Below are 27,981 nucleotides of genomic sequence, written 5' to 3' on the forward strand. Positions count from 1 at the left end.
CACACACATACAACCACGTCTGTGTGTGCGTGTGTGTGTGTGTATATATATATATATATATATAAATATATATATATATATATATATATATATATATATATATATATATATATATATATATATATATTATATATATATATATATATATATATAATTTTAAAGTGTAAATAAAATAAACTAAAATAAACATCCAAAGTGAGTTGGAGGCCTGAACGTAGGAGCGGAAGATTTATTGAGACGCAGGGCGCTCATGCGGAACCCGACAATTAATCTACCAGCGGGTAAATTAAAGTGTTACACCCTCCTTTACCCCACCGAAATGATCGACAAACAAATTAAAAAAATTCGGTTCCATATTTAGGGTGAGTCTGCCTTCATTTTACATGTGAGCTCTACCTGATAATTTACTTAAACCAATTCTTGGGCCTCAGACTGTCTCCAGATCTCCGCAATAAAACGTTGGGAATAATGTTTGTTATTTCAGAATAAGTAACGTTTTTATTGATTTATTCCGAATGTTGTGATTTTGTCTTTAGTAATTAATTAAAATAATGTGTAGTTTTATGATTCTAAAGGCATCAACACCAGCAACTAATTTAGTGTTTATTTTTTGTTTGTTTGTTTGTTTAAGAATTAGAATATCATTTGATACTGATAAAAATATCTGCTGTATTTTTTTTCTTTCATTTATGTCTGCCTTTATTTTCTGTCTAGATGTAAGTGTGAAGGTGTGTGTGGACAGTAGATGAATGAAGTCAGAGGTTTCTGTCCCACATCACCTCCTGACTCCACCTCCTCCACCCTCCTCACACACACAGATCCTCAGGCGAACACAGTGGAGGGAAAAGAGGTCTACTCCTCCTCACTCCTCCACTCCTCTTCCTTCATTCACAGAGAAACCTCTGAGCCGAAGCCCTTCTTCTTCCTGGATGGACCCTCAGAGCCATTAAGCTGATAGCTCTGGATGGAAACCGAAGATCTGAGCTGCTTGGGGCGGGGAAGCTGCCATGAACTATAGCCGGACTCGAGGTGCCTCCAGAGTGTGAAGGACTCAGAGCTCGGAGAAGAAGGATCCAGAGGGTGCCGCGTGAAAGGAGACAGGACTGATTTAAAAATTGCCTCCAGTTTTTTAAGCTTTCGCCCCTGGACCATGATGAGTTCAGACGTGCGTGACCTGAACTCCCTGCTGCCCTCGGTCCCGCCGGGTCCCAGTCCCGGCTGCACAGCGCTGCCAGTTAGCACGGCCCCTCAGTGGGCTCCCGTCCTAGACTTCCACTCCGCCGCCTCTCCTTACCCCTCCCTTGCTGCTCCCCACTCCTCTCTGGGGCCCCACTCCTTTATCAAGCAGGAGCCCAGCTGGGGAGCCACAGGGGACCCCCACCACCACGACACAGACCCCCATTGCGGTCTCAGCGCCTTCACCGTGCATTTCTCGGGTCAGTTCACGGGCACCGGGGCCTGCAGGTATGGGGCAGCGTTTGGGGCCCCTCCTACTGCTCCGGCGGCACCCAGCCAGCCTACGCCTGTGGCGGCCCCCCACCACCACCAGCCCCCCAGCAGGATGTTCAGCAACCCGTCGTACCTTAGCAGCTGCATGGACACCCAGCCAGCGGCCCGCAACCAGACAGGTAAAGTAAGACTGCAGGACGAACGTCACCCCCTGCTTTAGGTTCACTTTTCACTCCCTGAATCCACTGACGAAGGTTCACAAGTGGGAGATTCACACTCAAACACCACAAATAGCACAAATAGACTCGTATTGATTTATCCTTTAGTTCCTAAATTATATAAAGTGATTTTGAGGAAGCTGTGTTGCCTTCAGTACCGGGGCGTCCAAGCTCACTTTTTCGAAGCGCATAAAGATTATCTAGAAACCCCAAACAAAACAAAACCACAAATATGATGCAGTGTGGAGAAAACGATGGAAAACCCTTGTTTCCGCGGAAGCAGCGTGGATCGAAGCATCGCTAACCGAGGAGCCACTTGTTGCCGTTAATGTTTGACCCTCATCAGAGTCGTCTTTCAGTTTGCAGCAGCAAAGTTTTCGCCCTGCGAGATTTTTAGTCCCATGAGGACATTTACACTGAAAGTTACGTTTAGTTTATGATGCTTCCGGTTGTAAAAGTCTCACAAAATTTGTCAACTATTTGAGCTAGATTAGGTTTTTATAAATCCTCGTTTTTTTTGTTGTTTTTTTTTTATTTAAAAAAAATATCCTTCTTTATTGTGAAAGAATACATCACAAATTATTTTTCAGTCGTTGAACTTGTCCAGAGTTCATCTTTTATTTTCCCAGGAAAACATTTCACTACAGGAGTTGGAACAAGCTTCACAATGTGATTGATTGCTCAAGTTGCTCAGTTTGATTTTTTATTTATTTTTTTTTATTTAATTTTTTTACATTTGACAAACTCTAAATCGCGTCCTCTTCATTCTGCGGTCACACAGTGTTTTTTTTTTTTTTGGGGGGAAACCTCGTCTTTGAACGTTTTTTTCTTTTCTTTTAAAACTCGAGCATCTTCCAAGCATGTGATTTCACATTTTAAGATTACAGTGTGAAGCACATGGTCTGAAAGGATTTATTGTTATTAAATTCATAAAAATGGCAAAATAAAAAAATCTGTCTATAATTAATGAATTAAAACTGAATAAATCAGCTAGACAGCAAAAATAAGTGTTTATTCATGATAATTAATAACGGAATAAGATTTGTCGCTCGTCACAATTTTTAAGCTTAATTATATTAAAAAAAAATGTATGAAAAATGTTACATGTCCATTTACGCTTTGTGTTAGGAGTCTACTGTAATTTATGTTCTCCTGCATATAGTTTGACTTCATGTCATCAGCAGGTGAAATTGATTGACTGTGTCTGTATTTCTGCTTGTTTGAGTTACCAGGAGGATTTCCACATTAGATCAAATAAAACTGGACAGGCGAGTCAGTAAATGGCAACGCTTCGCTTCTTTTTTCTAGACTTGGGCACACGTAGATAACGATAAAAGGAAAGTCCAACCCTTTAATTCATTTTCGCACTGATTTAACTTTACTTTACAAATCTAAAACTGAAACAGCGCTTGTAAAATGAAGACTAAAAAAAGGGAGGAATAAAATCCAGGATCCGTTTGTCTGACTCCTCAGTGAAAGGAGAGACTCTTTTGCGTGTTGACGCTCGGCTGAGTGATTCCTAATTTATCACTGCGACTATTAGAGTCTGGCGTTTCTCATATCTCACAGCGGATCCACGTGTGTGTCTCCAGCGGCACGAAAACGCTCAAGAGTTTGAAACACGAGCCACTTTACAGATTTACCTCATAAAATAAAAAAAGAAAAACAACAGCAAACAGGCAAACAGGTTAGGTGAATCTTAACTGCCTCAAATTACTCATTTCGCCAGCTGTTGTCACCTAATCCCCGCTCCTCGTAGGTGGAAGGCAGGATAGTTAATCTGTTAGTGATTAGCCGGCAGATTAATTAGTAATAACATGCTTTCTGAGCAGATAATTCAGGAATAACATTATTATCAAAGAGCCGGGCCAACCCCCCTCCTAACCTGTTTTATCTGCACCCTGCTGTGGCTGGTTAAGCACATGCAAACAAACCAGCCAACAGCAGGACCCGGGTCACACAGTGGAGCTCGTATCGCTGAAGGGTCACACCGGGAATTCATCACATCAACGTCTTTTTTTTTCTTTCCATTTCTAAATGTTCTTCAGGAATGTTTTATCTTCTTGAGCTAAAAGTTGGGAATTCTCCACAAAGGGAAAAAAAAAAAAAAAAGCAGCAGCATTTCTAGCATATTTTGCTGATGGTGAATATTCAACGTGGGACGTTGAAACGGTACGAATCTATAAAGTACAAGATAAAAGAAGTCAGTGCAAGGCTGTGTGCAGAAGGTTTGAAATCATCATTTAGAGAGTCTTAATCTCCTGCTGATTTCGAGGGGCATTCCGTGGGGTTTTCCAGACTTTTAGGTTTTCCAGTTGAATACAAACTGACCTCAACGCTTGCCACCTCAGTGCTGGACATCAAGGAGGCAACAAAAAGTATCAGAATACATGCGCACACATCACACACACACACACACACACACACACACGCACACACACGCACACGCACGTTCCCAAGAGTCAGGGGTGAGTGGAAGATGAATGGAAACGTTTAATTAGGGTTCTTTTTTTTCTTTCTTCTCTTGCTCTGCTCACCCACTGACTCAGAGAGTGAAAGTCTGTGAAAGTGCTGCATTTTTAATTAATGAAGCATGCATGTCAGAGATAGTGTGTGTGTGTGTATCTGTGTGTCGGTGCATGGGAGTGATTTATGGGATCTAGCAGTGCCCTTTAGGGGTCAGCTGGAGTCATGAGTCAGAGCCGTCCGGGGCGTCAGGCACGGATCTTCTTAATGCCAGGAACCAGTTTATGTGGGTGCTCTAAAATGATTAAAAAAAAAAAAAAAATATATATATATATATATATATATATATATATATATATATATATATATATATATATATATATATATATATATATATATAAAGCTGAAATTTATGAATGCACAAAGTTACATGAAAGTTAAATATAACGTGACGCAATAAAACAATTTAATGTTTGCCAAGTTGCATAATAAAGTCACTGCTGGCAGAAGTTGAGAAACAGAATGTGAAGGTTTTTTTTTCCTCAAAAACACATGAAGTTCACGCCTTCTGTTCGAGTCCAGCTGGCGTCACGTTTTCAGAAGCCTTTCCACCGCTTAACGGCGTTGGGAAAAGGTTGAGTTCATGATGTGTGTGTCCACTGCTTCTCCGCTGTAGGTTACAGCACGGTGGCGTTCGACGGGGCCGGTAATTACGGGCACACTCCTACGCACCACAACTCGCAGTTCTCCGGCCACTCCTTCAAGCACGAAGACGCCCTAACCCAGCCGAACACAATGGGTATGTGCATGTCTGATTACATAAGGGCTACACTGTTTCAGTCTCTGGAAAACACCAAGGCCTTCGTCTGAAGCTGAAGACTTTTCTCATGTTTTTTTTTTTTTTTCAAAGATACATTTCACATGGGTTTTATTCTTGCAAGGTAAAAAACTAGGAGAGTCAGGTGGAGGAAATTAAATTATGTGGCGAGTTAAGTGGCTTTCATAAAAGGTTTTTGGGAGTTATTTGACTCCGGCAAACGTGTTACTTAGTAAAGTAAATTCATTACATACCTGAAAAAAAAACTTACTATCACCTGGTCATATGAAGAAATATAATTACCACCCTTTGTGGCGAACGCTTGGAGTTAGAAGTAGCAAAAGTCCTACCGTACATTTAGCGATTGTTTACAATGTGTTTTATTTTGCTTGTTTCAGGATCTTGAATGCATTATGATTTTATGAAATTTAGTTTTTATATTACACAATACCTACGCTTTTTAAACTGCTTTTATAGTACAAAGAAACTTTTATTTAGACTTTGTGAAACGTCAATAACCACCAAATTATTTTAATAACTACAAAACTGTACGCAACATTTGTATTAAATATTAGCCCAGCATTGCCGGGATTTCTGCCTTAAAATAAAAAACAACTAACATTTCAATTTGTTTGTGCTTCAGTCATTCCCACTGTGCTGGTTTAAATAACGGTCATCAACGTTACCTTTCTTTAGGACGTTTGCAGTTTGTGGCTTTTGTGAATCGAGCAACATTTCAACAACATTTCCCAAACGTGATCATTCCTCATTGATTGATTTGAGAAATGAAGGCTACAGCAAACAAAATGTTCACCTTCGGTATCCACTTCACCCAGAGTTGATACAGATTTGATCGTCTTTTGTTAAACAACAAAGAGTCAAACTTTGCTTCAATCAGACCCTATTGCCGTCTGTGTACGTTGAGCCCCGGTGTGAGAGCAGGGCCGTGCGTTTTGGTAGCCTCTCGGCCCTCGCCCAGGGAGTGTCTTGTCCCGTTTTCTGACGTCTCTGCTGTGACCTTGCCTGTCAGAGGTATAAATCAGCCACATCCTGACTCGCAAACTCCCTCGACTCCTTCTCTCATCTTATTCTTTCATCCACCCACAATCCAATCCCTCGCCTCTGCACGTTGTTAGTAAACATTTAAACGTGAGAGTCTGCTTGGAATCAAAGCGGCAGTTTCTGGCAAATTCTCATCATTACTACACTTTCCCGAGAAACCAGGGTGATAAAAGCGGAGAGACGCTTAGGAAACCGTTCGGTTGCCACAGAGAGATCAACAGGAAAGCGCTTCATCCTAAATCCGCCGTTCGTACCCATTTTTCACAAGGTCTGATGGACAAGTTTCCAGAAGGAAAGCCAAACTTTGAATTTCTGAAGAGCCATGTGAGTTACATCAGCTCTCAGGGAGCTTGTGGTCGTTTAATCTTTTCAGATGCATTTTAACTCATGAGATCTAGTTTTAACAAATGTTAAATAATTTCCCAAAGGAAACAACCAGCTTGAAAAAAAAGAGAAAAAACTAAAACAAAAGAATATCTTTGAATATTAAAAAAAATGTGATGTATGAAAGAGGAAGTGACAACTCTTGTAAGCTGCTCCCAGAGTGAGTTTTTCTTTATATATTAGGGGTTTAATTTTATATTTTTGTTTTCAACATTACACTCGTCTCAATCTTAAATGGTCAGTGTTAAGACGTCTTTGAAACGACTCTAATTCTGTGGTTCTGCTAATAGGGGATTTGTGAGTCTCAAACTGTTTAAAATAATCTCTTCCCGGTTCAAATATAGATTTGGAGCAACAAGCAGCCGAATGCGGATCAGGTTCAGTTAAAAACATTAAGATAGATCTTTAGTTCTGATTTAGAAACTCCTATTATTATTCCAGCTTCAGCTTCACAATGTAGAGCCATGTTTCATTTATTCAAATTTATTTTATTTTATGAGTGTCTTTTTTAAACCGTTGACATTTTTTCTTTAGTAAGTTGTAATTAAGTGGTGGCTTTGTAAGTAGAGCTTTTTAACTCTTATTGAGCTTCTCATCTAATTTAAAGACCAATGTAGTCTTTAAATTGTCTTTCAGGATAAACTGTAGCCTGCTTACTAAATCATAACTTGGGCATTTAGGGACACAGAAGTTACTTGAACATTTATGATAATTTAAAAAGAGACCATGCTGTGACTCCAAAAGCATCGTACCTCGTCTGGACGTAGTAGACGTCTGACAGATTCTGAACCCTTCACCCCAATGCACACTTTTAGGTTCACTTTTATTAAAGACACATGGGGCCATAATAAAAAAATAAAATAAACAAACAAAAAAAAACCCACATAGAAATATAAAGAAGAAAGAAAGCACATTTCAAAATGTGCTCTAACTTTGGATGGAGATCCAGTCTCAGTTAATAGTTTCAACATTTATATCAGCTGACTTGTGACTGAATGATACACAAACTTTGCAAATTGAGCCAAGGACTTACCTCAATAGCCACTGTATTATTTTAAATGTTTCTTCTAACAATCATTGTAAAGTTGCATATATATGTTTACTCTAATGTGAGAAACCAACAGTTCAATTGAATGTTTCAAGTACCGCAGTCAGGTAGCAATTAGTTACATTTATTCACTTACAATTATTTGAGTAGTTTAAAAACAACAACAAAAAACAAACAATTTTAGAAGTATTTTTACTGCACCATAATTTTTGCTTTTACTTGAGTAATATATTAATAATTACAATTTTACCTACTTGAGTAAAGTTGATGGATTCTCAACCCACTGTGAGTAACTTCACTGAATGAAGAGCAAACATGTTTCAGTCGGCCAGATTTATCTTTAAACTACCAGAATTTGCACATAAAATCTTCATCTGATTACGTCATCGGTTACTCGCGTTATTTAAGAAATCTTTTTGTGAAGTACGTTTTTACTTTCACTTGAGTAATTTCTTGGATGATAATTTATTTTACTGTTAGCTAAGTAAAAATATATAGAAGTAGGTCAACTCTTACTTGAGTGCAATTTCTGAATACCAGTACCTCCTTTGAGAACATTTGGTTCATTATTCTCAAAAAAAAAAGAACGAATATTCTTAAATGTGCAGAGTTCAGAATGAGATTTCTCAAACTACAACTCTGAAGGTGTGTTTTCACATAATCTAGGTAGTGATTTTCTGTCCCTGTGTGTGTGTGTGTGTGTTCCAGGTGAGCAGCAGTATCCCGTGCCGCCTCCCGTTTACGGCTGTCACACACCGTCGGACAGCTGCGCCAGCAGCCAGGCTCTGCTGCTGAGGAACCCCTACAACAGGTAACACACAAACATTTGCCTTCTGCACCTCTATGACAGCCCAAACACCCTCTCCAAAATATGTTCTTAGAATAAACAAACAGCAAAAACCGGAGCTGGAAATAGCTCTGGATCCATTGTTGATTGTTTTGGTCAAACGGCAGTAATTCAGTGGCAGGTAGCAGGATGTAGCTCTGAACAGGATGTTCACCTTCTGGACAGGTTCGACTGCCTCTGTGGTTTCCTCTTAAATTTTGTGTTCCTTCCTTTGGTTTCCTTTTTCTCTTCAGTTAGTTGCAAAAAATCTCCGGGATGAAAAACAACATGTGAGAACTGTTGAGTCTCTCCTTGCGTTGGCAAATGTGATTTTGCTAATTTCATTCATAACCAGGGATATTTTCTTCTCTTTTTCCACAAGTGGCTTGATCGCTTTTCGGGTGACCGACGCCGTTTTTCTTTTTTAATCAGATGTATAATTTTAGATTGATACTAACATCACATCAGCGTGATGTTACACTGTGACTGGTAACAATGAAAGAAAAGTCTTGGCATAAATACAGCTTTTCAGCGAAGGCCTTAGAGGTGCGTTTCAGAAACGTCGGGTAAGATTGAAACTAAAATTAAAATTCATATTCATGTGTTAGAATGACCTAGTCAAAGTCCAAACTTAATTGTTATTTAGAATCTCTTTCAAACACTGAACATTGATTATTATAGACCCTTCGTTTTCAGATGACTAAGCTTTCGAATTAGAATTGGCAAAAATGTCATAACATACAGGGTCCATTGACATATAACCCAAATGACATGCGATTGCATTTGGAAAGGATTTTTGTTCCATAAAGTACCAGTTCATTTTGTTTGTAAAACGATTTGAAAACCTTGCATACTTTTGCCTCTACTTTCTTTCTATCTGTCAGATAAAATCCCAATATATTTCTTTGAAAATTGTGGTTGTAACAGGATAAGCAGGACATTGTAAGATTTCAAAATATTACAGCTGATGAAGCTGACTGAAGTGTCTTCTCTGACAAATATCATAGTCATCGGTCCATTTTGTACTCTGCCTCGCAACCCACGACCGTTCATCGGCCTGGTCGAGGGATGAATGATCTATACGTACTATGTACTTATTAGTACTCAGCACTACTTCAGTTGTGTGAGATTTTTAAAGGCGAGACACGTGTATCACATCTCAAGGAAACTAAAATTTTTTAAAAGACATCAGAGAAATGAAAGCACTTCATGTAAAATACCTGAATAGCCAAGGAATGTAAAAAAAAATACATTAATGAATTAAGTTTTTGCCTGCAGTAAAAAAATGCTTTTGTTCATATAAGAATTCTATTTCCCATTAGGTTATTTTCTATCCAGTTTTTACCTAATAAGCTCAGTCAAAAACTTGCCACACTTCCGCTTTCTTTCAAAGCAAAATAAGTAAAATACTGCTGCAGATCTACAGCCCGTCTGTGCAGTTTGGAAACAAAAGACCAAGAGTTTTACTTCGCTAATGTTCCACAATGATAACTTTGGCTGTAACTACCACAGACATATTTCTGAACTTTCGGGCCATCCGTGTCAAAGATGTAATAAAACATGGGGTTGAGGCTGTGAAATTAATGAGCAGTACCATTTTAGGAGGCGCACCTTCTCATCACACGCTCCCCAAACAGTTTGTTGTTTTGTCTCTAAATGAGAAATTCTTTACATGCCACTGATCCGATGTTTTCTGTAAATGGAAAACGAGAAAAGAAAAAAAAAATCCCATTCCTGGGGATGAATACTGAGGCTTCAGAGTGTGTTTTAGAGGGAGAAATACTGCCCTGACTCTCCTAGTCTGAGGTTCGTCTTTTTCATAAACATAACTGATATCGACACAACACACACACACACACACACTCATAAACACACATGACTGGGAAGGCTCATGTGAGTGAAGTCAGTGGTCTAATCTTGCAGCCTGGTACCATCAGGCCTGTATTTACTCTCCAGGCCATCAGCTTGGAACAACATGAAGTGGAAACATGCACAGGGCTTATTAATCCGAGCAGAGAGAGAAAACGAGAGGCTCTCTGGCTTCTATCAAAGTGAGGAACAGAATGAGAAGCCTGAAACTGAGCAGGATGTTCTGTTAATTAATAAACAACAATTTATTGCCAAACTACTCAAAGGTTTTTGCAGTATCAGAAATGTGGCGCTTTGAAAAACTTTGTGGTTTTGATGGTGACAACTCAGGACCTTCCCAAAATTATCAAGCCAGTTAAGTGACGACATGGATGTCATTCTCTGCAAAGACCTTTATTTTTTTTTTAAGTCAATATCATTATATAACCTTGTGGGAAGCTGTGAAACAGTCAACCTGAAATCATTTTAATCATCAGTCTAATTTTTTTAGAAAGAAATAAAGAGAAATTGTTGCCTTCTTGGCTGCCTCCAAAGCAAAGTGTTCAGCCTTCACTACTTGGCACCAAGATGGCCTCAGATGCAGAAAACAGCTGCTAAGACGTTTTGGTAATCAAGAACTTCATCACCAGAGGCGAGAGTCCAACAAGCTTCATGATCGTCTTTTTCTAACGAAGAGGGACTCACAGCTCGGACTTACCACCGGGGCAGAGTTTGCTCAACAGTGGCAGCAGGTGGGTGTGAGTAAACCTGCAGCAAAACAAAAGATACTTCAAAATAACAAGAATGAGAGATTTTGAGATAAGTCTGGTGCATCCGTTTTTCCAGAGAAGAAAAAGGGAGATCATGAGTCCTATTTGCTTCAACCAATGGAGCGTCTTGATCCTCCGAGAGCACCTACTGTGAATAAAGAGTGGGATGGAAACCTCCTGACAGAGCAACTCTTTCCAGGCACAGTTTGTTTTTCTTTGTTTCCAGCATTGTGTCATAGGGCAAAGGTGATAACAAAGTGACTCGCAAGATCAGAACACTGACATTTTGTTTCTGCGATTGAGAAACTCCCCAGATCTTAACTGCGGTAAGAACCCATGGAAAAAACAGTGGTCAACTCCAAACTTCAATAAAACACGGCCGACTGGGACAGCATCAGTCAGGACTGAGTCCAAACACTGGTATCCGAGACGTCAGAGAGGATTGCAGAACCTATGAAGAAGAGGGATCAGCGCTGGAAGTATTGACTGTTTGCATGAACTTTATGTATCTGCTAATAAAAGCCTTTAAAACATCCGATTGTTTTTATGTTTTGCTTGGTTTTTGTGTTTTGCTTGTTGTCAAGCCTGTGTAGACGAAAGCGTGAAGCTCAGTAGCGGCTGGAAAATGTTCAGTTATGTCAATGGTCAATGGACACTGAAGCTATAATAAGAACATTTAATTTGATATGATTTTCTTGTTTTTTGGCTGTCATAGATACAATATCTTTTTTTGCTTTTAATTCCTGTCGCATTGAGATGTTACATTCTGACAGTAAACGATGGAGGCATTTATTTTTTCAATAATTTGTAGACTCTTTGTTTCATATGTTAAGCTTATGAACCAAAACGCAGGTCTAAAAGTAACATCAGAATACTGCAGGATGGTAATGAAATTGACTCATATCTTTGTTGAATACGAAAGAAACACACTTGCAGAAAAACTGAACTTTTATGAACTTCACTCTGTTTTATTTACGAAGTACAACAGGAAGTCATTTGGATACAGAAACACTTTCTTGTATTTTTGTAAACAAATGAAAAGAATGTGCATTTCTCTGCAACCGGATTTCTTTGGGGGCAAACTGTGTATACAGGACAGATGAAACAAACAAAAATAATGTAATAAAATGCCTGTCAACAGTATAGGAGGTGTACTTTTATCCATGAGCAGCTGAGACTATAAAAAGACCCATTATTTTTTAAAAGACACTTTGAATCATTTGAGTCAGATCTTGCAATATTTCAGCAGAAATACTTTCAGCATCTCCTGGCTGCTTGCCTGTCTGCTGTACTGTAGAATAATAGCTCTGTAATGAGCTAGGTACCAGGCACCACTTCGCCTCTATTCAACCTGCGCTGAACCTGCAGGTGCTGCAAAAGAGGCACTGAGGGCTATAAATCTACAGCTTGGAAAATGCAGATACACATATTTGTGGACAGTCTGAGCGATGATCATGCAGTCTGTTATGTCCAATAAAATAAAAAATAAAAAAATAGTTTGGTATGCAAAAACGTAGGAATTTTTAGTGTTTAATCTCCGGTCTTTCTATACCAACTATTTCAACGGCAAAACAGCTTTAGCCTCTTGATCAGTAGCAGCTCACGAGCTTTTCTTCTACGTTTTGTCTTTCCTCCACAGCGGTGACAATTTATATCAAATGACCTCTCAGTTGGAGTGTGTGGCATGGAACCCTGTCAATACACTGGCATCCACCATTAAGAGGTAGGAAATTGACAACCGCTTTCTTTTTGAAAAAGCCAAAATGAGTAAAAACCCTGTGTTGAAGAAGCCAACAACCCAACTGCATTTCGATTTTGTGCATTTTTTTGGTCACAATCTACTTCATCTGAGTTTTATTCACAAAGCAAAAAATGTTAGACAGCTGCAATAATGGCCACCAACTTCTGCAGCTTTTTGCATCAGAAACTTTTTGTATTCACAGCGACAAGGACAACATGATGTTGACTGCAGCCATCAGTATTTTTGTCTTTGCGTTACTGACTGAAAACCCAGTCATGTACGTGCTTCAAGAGCTTTTTCTGAGTAGTTTTGGACATTTTCCAGGACGGTTAGAGTTGGGAAGTGGGTCAAAGTGCAAATCTGAACTTTAGTGCCTGCAGTGTTGTGATGAGAAAATGTGCTCAGAGGAATTGTGATGATGTCATCGAAACTCGGAAGCAGTGGTGGTCTTCGATATGGATGAAACGGCAGCACAAGCACTCAAATGACTTTCCTGTTGCTTATTTTGAACCAAGTATAAGTTTAAGAAAACTGCTTTAATAGTCTCTAATTCACAGCTTTCAACTCTTCGCTTATTAAAGAATTATTTGTTTTGCTTTTCACATACTCGGAAATGAAACTGTGGTCATTTTCCAGTTTGGGAACTAAAATAAGAATCACCTCCTCAGCATGTCATCGAGTACATGTGGAGGCCTGGTAGTGAGGCAATGCTTTAGTACGTACTGGATGTGCTGGAGGCTCTTTTAAGAAGGCTTTAATTAATTAAACTTGTAGTCATTTTACGGATAAAGAGAATATTTTTTTAATGTTTTAATCTGTACTATTTAGTCTTGCCTAAATATTTCAAAATTTATTTTCAAATGAAGCTAAACTGAATGATGCAAAGTGCAGTTTTCATTTGTTAAAGGCACAAGGCCAGGCAAAACGATCTGGTCCTGTCTGAAAAAATAATTACTCCCTAAAACTAGTAGCTGGTTTATGAGTCGCTTGAAGGAACAGCATCAGTGGATAATAGATTGGAAGAATTTTGGCTCACTCCTCTTTACAGAATAGTTTTAATCCTAGTAAATTGTAAGGTTTTCAATCATAAATGAATCATAAATGCCCCAAATCTGTCAGATTTAAGTCTGGAGCTTGACTAGGTTTCTCCAAAATGTTTTAAAATGTTTTGATCTGTTTAGAAGCGGACTTCCTGGTGCGATTTGGATCATTATTCTGTGCTTTGGCTTATGGCCATAAACACCTCTCACAGATCGATGATGATCTGAAGCAGGAAAGCAGCTCCGGATTGCCAGCATGTTTGACTGTTAGCTCGATATTCTGTTTCTTTAAAGTTTCAGTTTTTGCTTTGTTAGTCTGAGACGTTTTTTGGGGGGGAAATCCAAAATGGCTTTTATTTTTTTTGGTTTTTTGTTGTGTTTTTTTTCGGTAAACAGGTCAACCACTCCTGGAATGGTTCACCCCTTTTTCATTTGTCCCCTATATATGCGTAATGACTATCCCTGATTTGTCCCAAAACCTTTGAAATTGTTTTGTAAAAATGTCCAGACTCCTTGAATCTATTTTCTTCTAAAATTAGCAGGAGATTATCAAGAATAAAGGACAGCTCTGTCTTTTGCTTACTGTTAATATTTTATGAATTGAAAACTTGTTTCAGAAAGCTCTTCCTTTTTCCTGCTCAGCTAATTTTTCCTAAGCAAAAATAGCTGAGGAAACACATTTGAAATCCCTCAAGTGTCAGCGTCCAGTGTTTAGAAAGCTTTCTCTATGAACCGTATGTCAGCGTGACCTTCAGAGCCGGTCAAAGTCTGCGCCGCTTCACAAATGCCTTTCTACTCTGAGCCAACAGGCATTTTTCATAGTTAAACAATAAACGTTTTTGTGTGTTAGGGGTTTTCGCATACTGTGAGAAAGCGGCATTTTTATATTAAAAAGTGAGACATCAGTATTTTTTTATTTTTTTATATATAATTGGTGACGCTTCAGATTTCTGCTGGAGATCCAGCTGCCTGTTTGGGCAGTGATGGGCAGCAGGCGACAGGAGAGGGAAGGGAGGCTTGAGGGAGGATGAGGAGGAAGAGGATGGAGGGCAACCAGAGGAGGAGACGGTCAGCGGAGATAAGGAAAGGCAAGCCAAAGGGAAAGACATGAGGAAGAGGAAGCACAGGGGAGTTGAGCCTAATTCCAGGCTTTAAATATCTCATAAGTCGTGAACAACACCCAATGTTTGTTCATAGATGCGAAGCGAAACTATAGATTGAATATTTTAAATGACGTCTAGTGAATCATTGCTTACTTACAGAATCTGCAAAATAACTGCCGCCTCCGATGTTAATATGTTTTTCTGTCCCCTTTTACCAGTAGATCAACATTTAGTCTTAAACATTTCACAATCCTGGAAACACAGAGAGAGAAAGATATTTGACGATTCTTTGAATGATTTGTTCAGGCCTGAGATCAAGACCGAGTCTTGATTTATCTCTTATTCTCTCTTCTCTTCAGCTCACCTCTCTTGTTTTTATTGGATTAAGTTTATGGACTGCAATAACGGAGGAAGAAAATTGATTCTGTAAACTATTTCTGTGTCGATTTCTCCATAATCTTCCAAAATACCCAGTGAAAACACACGTCCAGTTTTCTAGTACAGGGCAGAAGTATTATATTGTCTATTTAATCTACCAGTTTTATTTTGTATATTTGAAACGGCAAATGATACCATTCTCTCTGTACGTCGGCTTTATACTTTGACATAAGTCAAAGTCAGATTTGGGAAGTTAGTTTCCTGTACACCAAGTCCAACTTAGGCAGTGATGGAAGCAAAAAAACTAAATAAAACAAAACTTTTGAGTGATTGAGAGAAGAAAGCAGAAGTCCTCACTCTTCTACAGCTCTGCCACATGAGATTCACTTGTCATTTTTGTGATGAGTAGAAAGTTCAGCCTCAAACATGATCCAAACATTTGCCAAGGAGTGTGTAAGTGGACCACAGAGAATGACTGGTTCAAAGTCCTGCTGCGGTCTTAGTGGTCACTGATGGCTCTAATGGCTCTCCGTCTGAAACGCCTCTTGATTTTGACATTAGAGTGGAATATGGAAACGTGTAGCTGTTTTCACATAGACATTTCCTGACTTTTGAAGATTGGCACGTTTCCCCTGCTGAAAGGCATGACGTTCTGTCGTCTTTTCTTAAGTTGATGAGCGGTCAAAGGAATCAATCTCTTGTGTCGTGCCATTTTATACCCCAAAGAAACAAGACATAGATTACCAATTAAAGGTTCTGGTCAATTGATGAACTTAAAAAAGTAGAGTACAAAGTAAAGAAAAGCTGCTCCAGTTTTGTTTGTTTTGTAGAAATATTATGGATGTAAATAATAATGACAGCAGTAAAAGTCGTGTACTCTTAACACCGATCCACCAGTTGGGGCTGAAAGCTGAAACATGTTGCTCCAAGTAACATTTCCCTTCATCCGACTACAGATGCTGGACTCTAAACATGCAGGCATCATGGCATCTGGTGTTTCAAATCTTTGGACAGAAGCACGTACACAGTTATCACCATTTCTTAAATTATCTTTACAGTAAGACTTGTATATATATACCCTGGATGTGTTTCATATTTTCATCATGCTTCTCAGAACCTACCGTTCAAATGCTGCTCCATAAATCCAGTCCAACGAGCCTAACGTTTTAACCCACTTTTAACTAAAATGAAATACTCACACACTTAGTCATACATAAGACAAGGATCACGCAGTTTAATCTAAACTCTGCTGGAGTGCCTCTCCTCCTCTCCTTGAGAAAAATCGAGGCAGACAAAGAGGACCTTATGAGAAAAGTATGGCGTTCATTCCCACTGCAGCAGCGCAGTACTCCCATCCTCCTCCTTCAGTTGGACACACTGAAATATAACACATTTCATAGACAGGAGCTTTCTGTTTGTCTGTGTGTTATCATAAGAAGATACGAGAGGCGACACAGGCAGCTGTGTCAAACAGAGCCGGCTTTGTTCAGAGCGAAAACTGCAGCAGCAGGTTTTTCTATGAGGGATAAAAAAAATTAAATGAGAGTCGATTATTAAAGGATCTACAGGAAACATAGTGCGAGATGGAATATTTGAAAAGGCTTTCATCAGGAGTTATTAGGAGTACTTTGAATTATTTACTCCTTATTTTGGGACAATGGACGACAATGGCAAAATAAGCTCAATCTGAAAGTTGTGGGTTCGAATCCAGGGCAGGGCGTTTGAGCACCAAGTTATCAACCGATCTGAGAATGTGACTGGAGTGTACAACATCTGAGCAGAACGATAAAGTATAAATTTATCGTTTTATTTAATACTGCATATAATGAAAAATGTTCAGAATTTTATGTTTTTAATATGCGTTAAAAAAAGACTGTTTGTACATTTCTATAGCCTGCTGTCCTGAATGCCACTACTGCAGGTGACAAGTTCCTGTTTAACACTGCTTTTTAATGTTTGCTTCACAATGAAAATTTTTTTTATTTTTTTTTTAATTAAATCATAAATGAAATAATCGTCTAAAATGTGATAAAAAAATTTTGATAGAAAAACTATTGCAAAAATGAATGTTATGAACCAATTTAGATACATACAAATTTATTTTATGGGTCAGCAAATAGATTGCTTCTTAATGCCTTTCTTAATTATATTTATATGCATCAAAAAACTGACAGCTGGAATTTAATGTGGGGAAAGTTTTTTAAAAATGTATCAAATAATGTAGACTGCATATATTTAGTACATGGAAATCCTCTATTGAGATCCTGTATTTAAAAACTGAATTTTCTTGCTACTCTGCCTATTCTTGTAGTGCTAACAGAATTAAATTATGAAACATACAAAATAGAAGCTTTATAATTGGTGTACAATTAATTTTACTCACAGTAATATTTCCCCTTGTGAATGTTTTTCTAATGGACTTTGTCTTTTTCACCCTCAGATACTTGGATGCAGACATTTTAATAAATTTTCCTATCTTCCTGTCAAAAGTAGAACTTTAACATTTCTGTGTGAATATGAGTGAATGTGTCTTGTTGACTGAAATTATTTCAAATGTTATGAGATAATCTCTTTTTTGTTTGTTTGAATGTGGTTTTGAAAACACTCTCCACATTTAAAGGTGTCCTTGTGCACAAATATATCCATCTTTAATTCCATCAAGACTCAGCTCTCTGGACCAGTTTTAAGTGCTTTGCAAAGAGCTTCACATCATAAAAACACTTTGAAATTCTTTTTTTCCTGTTCCTTGTTCATTTTTGCAAGATTTTCTCATCTTTGTTTAGCTTTGTTTGCCTCAGTTTCAGTTAGTGAAATTATTCATCTAATTAACAAGTTTTGGGCAGCAGATATTATCTTTCGATATTTTTCAAGACTTATTTAGATGAACATACGTCTGACTTGATTAATTTACATGTTCTCTTGTCTTTCCTATTTTGAAAAGGGGAGAAATAGGCCTCTGTGTCAAGTTGTATTTATTCCATGGGAAACAGGGAGTCATGTTCCTAGACACTTGTTACAGAGTAATATATGTATTACAATGCAATGTTTGCTTATGTTTATTTTATAGGAAGTGTTTCAAAATGTTTCTCTTTCCTCACTTTGTCAGGCCTGGAGTTGGTATCACTGTTGCCGTGCAGCAAGAAGTTCTGGGTTTGAGACCCAGCCTGGGGTCTTTTTGCGTGGCGTTCCTGTGCATGCCTCTCCGGGTTCTCTGACTTCCTCCACAGCCCAAAAACATGACTTAAGGTTCATTGTTAGGGTCAAAGGTCAACGCAACATGTTGCAAAGCTGCGATCATCTCAATCTGGTTTCTAAATGAGTTCACTGTACTGCAGTGGACCTACAGACTTACCAGATCATAACTTATTACAGAACTTGCAGCAATACCTACCTGACGCTTCAAGGACAATGTGGACAACATCACTAAGAATGTTTCTGACAACTTATTGAATCTTCGCCATGAGGAACTGAAGCAGCTGTGAAGGCAATAGGCCATACATGTGTCAAACTCAAGGCCCGGGGGCCAAATCTGGCCCGCTGTAGCTTTTTATATGCCCCCCCCCCAGACACCAAATTACATCAAGAAGTTCCTCCAGTTTCTCACAAAGCTCCCACAAAATCAACAGATTCACACAGTTTTTTCTGATATTACTGCACATTTTCTCAAAAAACATTGGGTTTAAGTGACTGCTGCTTCTGCCTTACTTGATATCACGTTATTTAGACCGTGGCCAAAAGTCACATTTAACATCGTACGTTAGCGCAAATATCGTAAAAATTCCTTACAAAGATTTCTAAATTGGTACCACAAAATCTGTAATTTAAACGGCTATTTTAACAATTTTAATTGGTTTTATGAATACATTCTGGCACAACCGGCCCTTTAAGATCGTACATATTTGTGATATGGCCCAGAATTAAAATGAGTTTGACACCTCATTGAATGGGGGGTTAATTCTGGTACCAGCTAAGTATACCCAATAATGTGGCCGCTGAGTGTATCTTAAGGATTTCCTTTTCGTTAGGTCTCTATGTTTTACAGTCATGTTATTTGCATGTGGATGCAGTCAAACACATCAGACCATCTTTTAGGCAGCTTTAAAGACTTCTAGGTTCTTTTTTCTTTTTTTTTTTTTTTGTCGAAAAACATTGAAACAGAGATACCACAGAAACAACTACATTAATGGGATCCTAACAAAATAACAGTGAAATATTACCCCCATGCATGAAAACAAGTTACATGAAGAGTTCACTCTGGTCTGCGATTTGCATTACAGGCTGTATGTGACGGGTTTTGAGTAATGTTCCCTCCCTGACCTTATCATACCTTCACACAATGAGTGCACTCAGTAAAGCAGTTCTTCATGCTCTACCAGTCTGCCAGTGTGACTTAAATTTGCACTAAATTATGTTCTTGATCTTGAGATCTGCTTTACATTCAGTTTAGTTGTCCACTTGCATGCCTTTATAAGGACGGGTTCTGATCGCAAAGGGTGTCGGAGTGTCAACGAAAATCTTCACCGACCAAGTTTTTTTAGTTGAAATTTTAACTCACTGAATAGCTTTTGAGTCTTCAGGCCAATGCGGCACAAAAACAACGTTCACAAACTTTAAGTTTCTCGTGGATGTAAGCCGATGACGGGCGTCTGTCTTTGTGTGTTTTCAGCCACGCACCGGGCTACGACAGTGACCCCAGCACCCCGATGTTGTACAGCTGCAGCACGCAGTACCGCATACACACACATGGAGTCTTCAGGGGCATTCAGGTGGGACTCGGCGCTGCTGCTGCACTTTATTTATCGTCAACAGGTCATCATCTGGTCAGCTCTGTCTGCATGCGGTTATCCTGCACTTTGTTTTCTAGTTCATGTTTAGTGTCGTATTGAGCATGATGAAAACTTTGCAGCAGGCAGGGGGGAAAAGAAAAACAAAAAAAATGAACCCACAAGTGGACTGGTAAAAAAATATATGGTGTCTTAATGCTAATGCAATGAGCAGGTTGTGCAAGGAGAAAACACTGATATGCAGCAGGACATGTAACGAACATGCACAGAGGTTTTTTTTTTTTTAATTTATATATACATAAATACATTAGCAGTGGAGAAACACATGCATAGAGTTAAAACTGTGTAATGATGCAGTCTCCATACGAGGATTCACATGTTAATAAATCATTAGATTTTAATTATCGTCTGTCAGCAGCTCCAAAGGACAGGGAGCGGGAGATTCTCCAGACCTGCTTTTACTCCACTACCGAGATCTTTCTTTCAGGGGCCTGTTTCATCCGTCATCCTGTTCCTTCTTCATTCTTTAGGGTCCACCTCAGGACAAATAGTATAAACAATGGCTCACTCCTGTGCCCCTTAAAGTATAATTTAGAAGCTGCTAAAAGGTGAAGTAACAGATTGACTTGGAGCAAAGTAACGTTAGGGTTTAAGTTTTATTGCAGGGATTACCCAAATTCACAGTCACTGCCAATGATAATACAGCTGAGGCCACAGAGTTGTTTTCTTTTGTTTACTCCACTTTGTGAGTATTTATTTTAAATGTGAAAAATACATTTTAATTCTCTGTAAAGGTTTAAAACAGATTATTCAAATGTTCTAATTATCAATTACAGATGGTTCAATGTGAATTACAAATATATATCAAAAGACATTCGTACAGTGTTTTGAAGAAGGAGCAAAGCTAGTGGTGAAATGAAAATATAATTGGCCCCCGTTGTTAAATCGCACATGAAAAACGATGAGACGTTTTCTGGTTTAGTTTCACAAGCCAGGTCAGACCTGGGGCTAAAAACATAACTTAAACAGAACCTTTCTGAAAGCATGATGTAAGCTAAGGATCTCCAAAAACAACATAACATGTCTGATTAGCGAGAAATTAAAAATAAAACAGAAGAGAAAGAAAGTAGTGTGATGATCTGAGGGCTGCTTCAAAAAGTGGATGATTTGCTGTAATTGAGTGAAAACAATTAATTCGGTTCTGTACTAGGAAATCCTCAGTCGTTGACTTTAAGCTCAAGCATTTTGGTCACCTCCAAATAAAGGTTTTAATGTGGCCTAGTCAAAGTCCAGTCTTAAATTCAATTGCACTTTTGCGGCATGTATTTAAACAGACTTGCCATTGTCAAAAATCCCTCAAAGTGTATTTATTCATAACTGAGCTTTTTTTTATGGCACTGCAATCATGGATATAAAAATCATGAACTATAGTCTTAAAATGCAGTTAAGCTAGCACTTAAAACATTTAAATAATCTATCAATTCCTAATTAGCTAAACTGTGCATTCTGTTTACTTTTTGTGACTGAGTCATGCAGATTCAGCTCTTCTTGTAACCACAGATGCTGATAAACAGTCAAAGTTTCGAAAAAAGTCTTTAACTTTGACTTTAAAGGCTTCAAACATTTCAATTCCAGATACACGGCGTTCTAGATGCTAACAGTGCTAGCATCTGCGGCAGCCTTTCTATCTTCCTGGTCATTACGCTAAATGCTGAGGAAATTGAAAGCAGATGGCTGGAAGCAGAAGGAGACGGCGGCGGTACGGAGGGAGAGGCGGAGAAATGGAAAGTGTTGAAGGACTGAAGACATTTTGAGAATAGAGAGATAAAGGAGGGTCATGTTGTGTGTGTACGAGTCAGGATAGAGGATGTTAAATTGTGTTATTCTCCTCCAGTGACGCCTGAAATGAGGAGTGGGGTTCTCTGAGAGGGGGTCTGCCTAAAAGGCGTGACTAACTGCTCCCTTTGGGATGCAGTCATTCTGGGGTCATTTTACTGCTAATTCCCATCTCATGAATATATGACTATTTCACTGTAATGTTCCCCGGACAGATCACAGGCCCCTAATTTACACGGCCGGCTATATTTAATAGACTCTTCCTTTAATTACACGTTTGCTCCTTTGGTTGTTGACGGCGTCAAGAGTTTTTGGTTGATCTCACCTTTTTTGTTTTTTCCGTGGTCCCAGGACATGCGGCGGGTTCCCAGCATCGCTCCGGCCATAGTTCGATCGGACACCAGCGAAAAGCGCCCGTTCATGTGTACTTATCCCGGATGCAACAAGCGCTACTTCAAACTGTCGCATCTGCAGATGCACGACCGCAAACACACAGGTAGGAACCAACAAAAGCATAAGAGACACAGTTGTATTAATTATGGGATTTTATGCAACTGAAACTACACAACTATACACTTATCTTTTCTGCTGCGGCTAGGAAATACTTTTATTTTTATTTAAAAAACATTTGAACAGATGTGTTTTCTGTCTGATCTGATGCAAATTGAATTACAACATCACTATGTGGGGAATATATTTTATGACATATTGATAAGGCCAGGATTCCTGCTCCACTTTTGCATTGCCTTCTACAATAGGGGTGTTCAAACTGTGGTCCTGGGGGACAATTGTGGCCCTTGGAATAGTTTTGTGTGGTCACTAACCTCAATTCATCAGTGACAGAAATGTGACTCCCCAGCACCAGCAATGGATGGACGCAGTGTGTGATTTTCTTTGGGGCTCGTTGTTCAGTGACGTTTTTTTAATCTTCCTAAAATGGAAGATGTGAAGAAGTTGATGAAAAGTTAATGAAAGAAGTTAGAAGAAGTTAATGAAAAGTGGACAGCAAACATCCCATTTAGTCAAATAAAAACGTCCCACTTTTTCAGAGAAAGAGTAACTTCATATTTTTTTCTAGTTTATCAGAATAGAGAAAAAAAGAGAAAAATTTTGAATTAGTAAACTGCACGTTATTTCCTTTAAAAAAATAAACATGTAGCACTTTTGTAAAATTTTGGGTCTATAATTATTTGTTTTTCTTGTTTTATTTAAATAGTGCATGCCTAATTTATTGCTAAACAGGTACATTTTGTAAAAAAAATCACATTATTTTTGTAATTTTTAATTGAAAAGATCAGAGATAGTTATGTGAAGAACATTTTATTGTCATAGCATAATATCTCACTAAGTTATTTTCTAAATCATATAATCTAACATTTAATGAAAATGTTCTTCTTTTTGGGTTTTATTAGAAAAAAATGTTAAAGACTTTTAGAAAATAAATGTAACTGAAATAGCTTTGTAATTTGTACTTAAATATAGATTATAGAGTTTAAAGTATTTTAGCTTTTAATCCATGACCACCTGTGTGTATAAGGTTTAAATATCAATAAATAAGCAATCAGTTCATTGTGAGTTAATAAGGTCAACATTTGTAGAACATTTCTCATGCAGACAGCAAATTGTTGCACAATGGTTAGAAAAGAAAACTATGCAAAGAAATAAATAAAAATCGCAAATCAAGCAATTTGCTATTTGCAATCATAGAAAGTAAACATAGAAATACAAAACTAAAAAGATTTAAATAAATATATATGGTAAACAAAATATTACCAAGTAAGAATTTGATCAGGTAAATAAGTAAAATACAAAATAAATAATCTGCATAGACAAATAATTAAGAAACTTCAACTGAGTTTTTGGTTCACTTTTAATATGATGGGAGTCTTAACCACTCTTTAAGATTGTATGTGTGTTGTTCTTCGTAAGTAAGGAAATAAACGTAGCTGCTGGCCTAAACTTGACCATTTCTACACACAGTCATAAGAAGGGAAGGGAGTAAAGCAAATCTACTGGAGAACCACTGCTGGGAGTTGCATCAAATCAGCAAGTTCATGAAAAAAAAAACCTTAGTCACCATCACAGACCACCATTTTTAAACTTTTGTATTCATCTCTCAACAAATAAGTTGGACATTAGTCGGATGTATATTTAATCAATCAGCAATATAAAGAAAGATCAAGAAGTAAGAAGTAAATTATGATTAAACCTCTTCTACTCTTTTTTTTTTTTTTTTTTTCTAGGGGAGAAACCGTACCGGTGTGACTTCACGGACTGCGGCCGCAGTTTTTCCCGCTCTGATCAGCTGAAAAGACACCAGAGGAGGCACACAGGTTCAAGCCGTTTTGTTTAAATCAGCCTCTTTGGTCTTTGTTCATTTTGTTTCTAAGCTTTTCTTTGCTGTTTTTGCTGTTTTCTTTGCTCATCCTCATAGAGCTCATCTCTGCATGACACCAGTCAGACTGCTTTTTTTTTTTTAAAACAGAGATGCTCTGTAGTGAATTATATCAGATAAAGTTGCTAAATGCTTTCCAAACTTTGGAATGGCTTCCCTGCAAGCCTCTGCTCTACTGTTTTTTTCTGTCTCCCTTTGTGTGTGCGTGTGCGTGTGCGTGTTGAATTTTTGTGAACGTTTTCTGACCTGTTGGCGTGTTTGAATGTGTGCGCATGCTTATTGTACATGTGTTTAGGAGTTAGACCATTCGAATGCGAGACGTGTCAGAGAAAGTTCTCTCGGTCTGACCACCTTAAGACACACACACGGACTCATACAGGTAAAACAAGTGCGTAAAACTTTTATTTTTCCATTTCTTCTTTAATCCATTTGATGTCTAAATACATGCTACAGACCTGTGTGACAGAGCTTGGTGTAATAACGTCACCCTTCGTTTGTCGCCTTCCCCGTCCTCCTGTCTCAGGTGAGAAGCCGTTTAACTGTCGGTGGCCGAACTGTCAGAAGAAGTTCGCCCGCAGCGACGAGTTGGTGCGGCACCACAACATGCACCAGAGGAACCTCAGCAAGCTCCAGCTTTCCATCTGAGTCGCAGTTTTAAACGTGCGGCTCACTCCTGACGTGAAAGTAAAAAATGCCGAGTGTCTGTAGAGTCAGGTTAAAGAGTTACAATTTTAGATTAAAAAAAAAAAAAAAACTGTCTTACAGTTTCAGAATCTCAACTACTCAACTAAACTGTCTGCAGGCAAAAGTCCTGGCTTTTCTATGTAAATGTCGTGTAGATAGGAGAACGGTGTGGTCTGAAATTTTGTTTGGACTTACAATACTGTGCAAAACTCTCCAACCATCCAGAATTTCTTTATACTCTGATTCCAGCGTGTGGTATTTCCTTGGACTATTTTAAGGTTGTACAGATTATTATTTCTCAAGGATTTGTGAAGGTTTTTTTTTTTAAGTTTTATTCTGTTACTTTTAGTTGACTTTTCTAAAGGCAAATTAAGATTTTCCCATCCCTGAAGGTTTTTTTTTTTTTTTTTTAAAGGCGAGAAATTACCAAACACTGCTTAGCTGGTTCTGGTGCTCGCGTAACACCAGCTCTTTTTGTTTCTGCCACCGAAAGCATGAACTCTGTCACCATAGAACCGGTTCTGCGTTAACAACGAGTCTTTACTAGTCTAGATGTAATAACTGTGACAGCTTTGTTTAAAATGTTGGTTTAATTGTCAATCAATGCACTGATCTTGGGTCATGAGAAACTTGTTTATTCAGTATTTCCTGTCACATAGTGACAGCAGCTCAAGCCAGAGCACAGAGTTGGTTCTGCTAATTTTAGTTAAAGCAACGGTCCGCAACCAGCGGTTCTGGAGCCATTTCTTCCATTTTCCATTATGGCTAATAACTTTAATGATTAGTGGACCTAATGTTAGTTACTAACATATTAAATATCCGTTCTTAAGCATAGATATTATTTTTTTAAAATGCAGGTTTTAAGAGTTTTCAGCTTTTAATGGAATAATTGGATTGAATTAGCACAACAGAAAATAACATTTTTATTTGTTTTCTTTTTGTCGTTGAAAACTGTGTGCTTTTTAACACATAAAGTTTTTCACAAATATCAACGTCCCATTGAAGAAAATGTCGCCTCTTTAAAAAGAAAAAAAATTATAATTACATGTATAAAGGCGGTTCTTCAAAAATTATGGGAAAATTCCTATAGTAGACATTTATCAAAAGCTATATATGTTGATCTTTCTGAAAAATATTATGAAAGGCCAAAAGTTGTAAATGAGTTTTTCTCAGCTGGACTCAAAGCAAAAAATTCCTGTTTGGATTAAAATGTCTGTAGATCCCTGATTTAAAGAAAAAAAAAGTTTGTAATTTCTCACTAAAACTTGGTCAAAAAAAAGAGAGAAAATAAATAGATAATTCTTGAAATGGAGAGCATAGCTCATGTTGGTCGTTTCTGATCAGAACATTTCTTTTAAGCTAAGCTGGGCATGCAGACGTCCGGATGCAGGAAAACCGGTAATGGGGGTTTGTGTGGTTAAACTGTCTCCCGGCGCTGCAATCCTACAATAATTCTGAATACAACAAAGAGAGGATCAAACATTCACTGTGCATCTAGTGCTAAACCGGGGCTGGTGCTAGAGCTGCTTCTTTCCTAGCTCCAGAAAAACAGATGTCGCTTAGTCAGCTAAAATCGTCTGGTGGAAACATGTCTATAAATGGCCTTTTTTTTCTTTTTTCTTCTTTTTTTGTTTTTTGTTTTGCCTTTGGCACCAACTTCCCAATTGAAGAATTTGTAGTGTTAAAATGATCATTAATTCTCAGCAAACGATGTGAGTGAAAGCACATTGTTTGCTTCAGCTTCTTCTGTGGGGAAAACCTCTTACACCGAAGCAATGGTCATTTCACGCCTTCGTTATTTTCCACTTTTGCAGTTTTATCTGTTTTGTACCTTTCAGCATAAATTCATACCCACCTTAGGGAAGTTATTTTTTACTGCTGATTTTCAATCGTTTTCTTTGAGCTGCTTCTACTCTTCTGTAAGGAAAAAGCGTCACTCCCACAAGGAAGTTTCTCGTTACTGCTTTGGTTTTATCAGGCCGTCATCATCCATAGAGAGTAAGATGAAATCTTACCAAAAATACCACACAATTTAATTAAATTATTCATCATATTTGAGAATTTTTTTAAATCATTTTTATGATTGCTAATTTTTTGCTAAATATTTACCTGCAAAACTCATTGAACTGTAATGCACTGGTTAAAAAATAAAAATAAAAGTTTTGTTGACTAGCGCAAATTGGATAAATTTGGATAAAAAGGCAGAAATATAATAACCTCTAACGGCAGAAAGCACCAACCCTAAAGCTAAATTATTCCTTCACCATCATCTTTTTGGAAAGATGTTTGAAAATCTTAATCCATTTGTGTTTATTGGGCAAAATCTTCATAAATGTTTTCACCGTGATGGAATTAAAAATGTGATAATGTCTTTCAGAGATGAGGTTGGAGCTTTATTGTCCGTCTTCTTAGCACCTTTTGGTTGTTGCAGATATCTCTGACATGGAACTACTTTGTGAACAGCGGTGGTTTTTGATATGGGCAACATGGGCAGTTGCCCAGGGCGTAATTAGAAGGGTGAAGGAGGGATGTGGGGGGCCAGAAACCGCCAATGTTTGGGAAGATTTATTATTTATTGTCTCATTGTGGACAACAATTGCTTTCACTGGAATTATTTGAAGGTGAAGAGGTCTCACTCTGTCTCTATGTAAAAAAAAAAACATCTTTGCTTTCAGGTTATTCAGCTACTGCTAGCTTTTAATTACAAGTGATTACTTCTTATCTAGTGTTTGCAGATAGAACATGCAGAAAGATGCCTCTAAGGTATTTATAAAGTGACCTTTTTCATTTTAAGTAATGTGATTATTATTTTTTTTAGTCTAACTTGCGTCTGTGGTGTGTAAATATTACAGAACTTTGGCTGCGTGTTCAGGCTTTAAAATATGTCTGCTGGGTCGCACTGGCTCTGTGGCCGAGTCGTTACGGTTGAGATGTAAATAATTCTTCTTCACCATGGTAACTGAGCTTTTTCCATGGAGGAAAACATGTAACTTAAATGATTTCTTTTTCTTTTGTTGGATCCAGGAGCTGTCGTAATGTTCTTTCTTCGATCTGAGTTACACAAAAAAAGCAAATATTGTTGAAATGTTTTGTATCCAGAAAGTGTGAGATAATAAACTAATGCCATCAGTA

The 27,981-nt window shown here is 38.1% G+C and overlaps 1 protein-coding gene across 7 annotated transcripts; it reads left to right on the forward strand.

The window, feature by feature from the left end:
• Window positions 1–185: 185 nt before the first annotated feature.
• On the forward strand, window positions 186–27,981 carry wt1a (WT1 transcription factor a). 7 transcript variants are annotated; one of them, XM_081608004.1, is made up of 10 exons: window positions 186–362; window positions 715–1,628; window positions 4,810–4,932; window positions 8,153–8,255; window positions 12,528–12,611; window positions 19,817–19,916; window positions 22,122–22,266; window positions 24,014–24,103; window positions 24,461–24,553; window positions 24,689–27,981. In XM_081608004.1, the coding sequence occupies exons 2-10, from the start codon at window positions 1,151–1,153 to the stop codon at window positions 24,808–24,810; spliced, it is 1,338 nt and encodes a 445-aa protein (XP_081464130.1). In that variant the 5' UTR covers window positions 186–362; window positions 715–1,150; the 3' UTR covers window positions 24,811–27,981. The 7 variants fall into 7 exon arrangements, with proteins under 7 accessions (XP_081464130.1, XP_081464131.1, XP_081464129.1 ...); XM_081608005.1 differs by lacking the exon at window positions 186–362 and having other exon boundaries at window positions 705–1,628; window positions 24,461–24,544; XM_081608003.1 differs by lacking the exon at window positions 186–362 and having other exon boundaries at window positions 708–1,628.

Source organism: Poecilia reticulata, chromosome 6, assembly GCF_904066995.2.
Source record: "Poecilia reticulata chromosome 6, P_reticulata-male-v2, whole genome shotgun sequence".
In the NCBI taxonomy this organism is placed as follows: domain Eukaryota; kingdom Metazoa; phylum Chordata; class Actinopteri; order Cyprinodontiformes; family Poeciliidae; genus Poecilia; species Poecilia reticulata.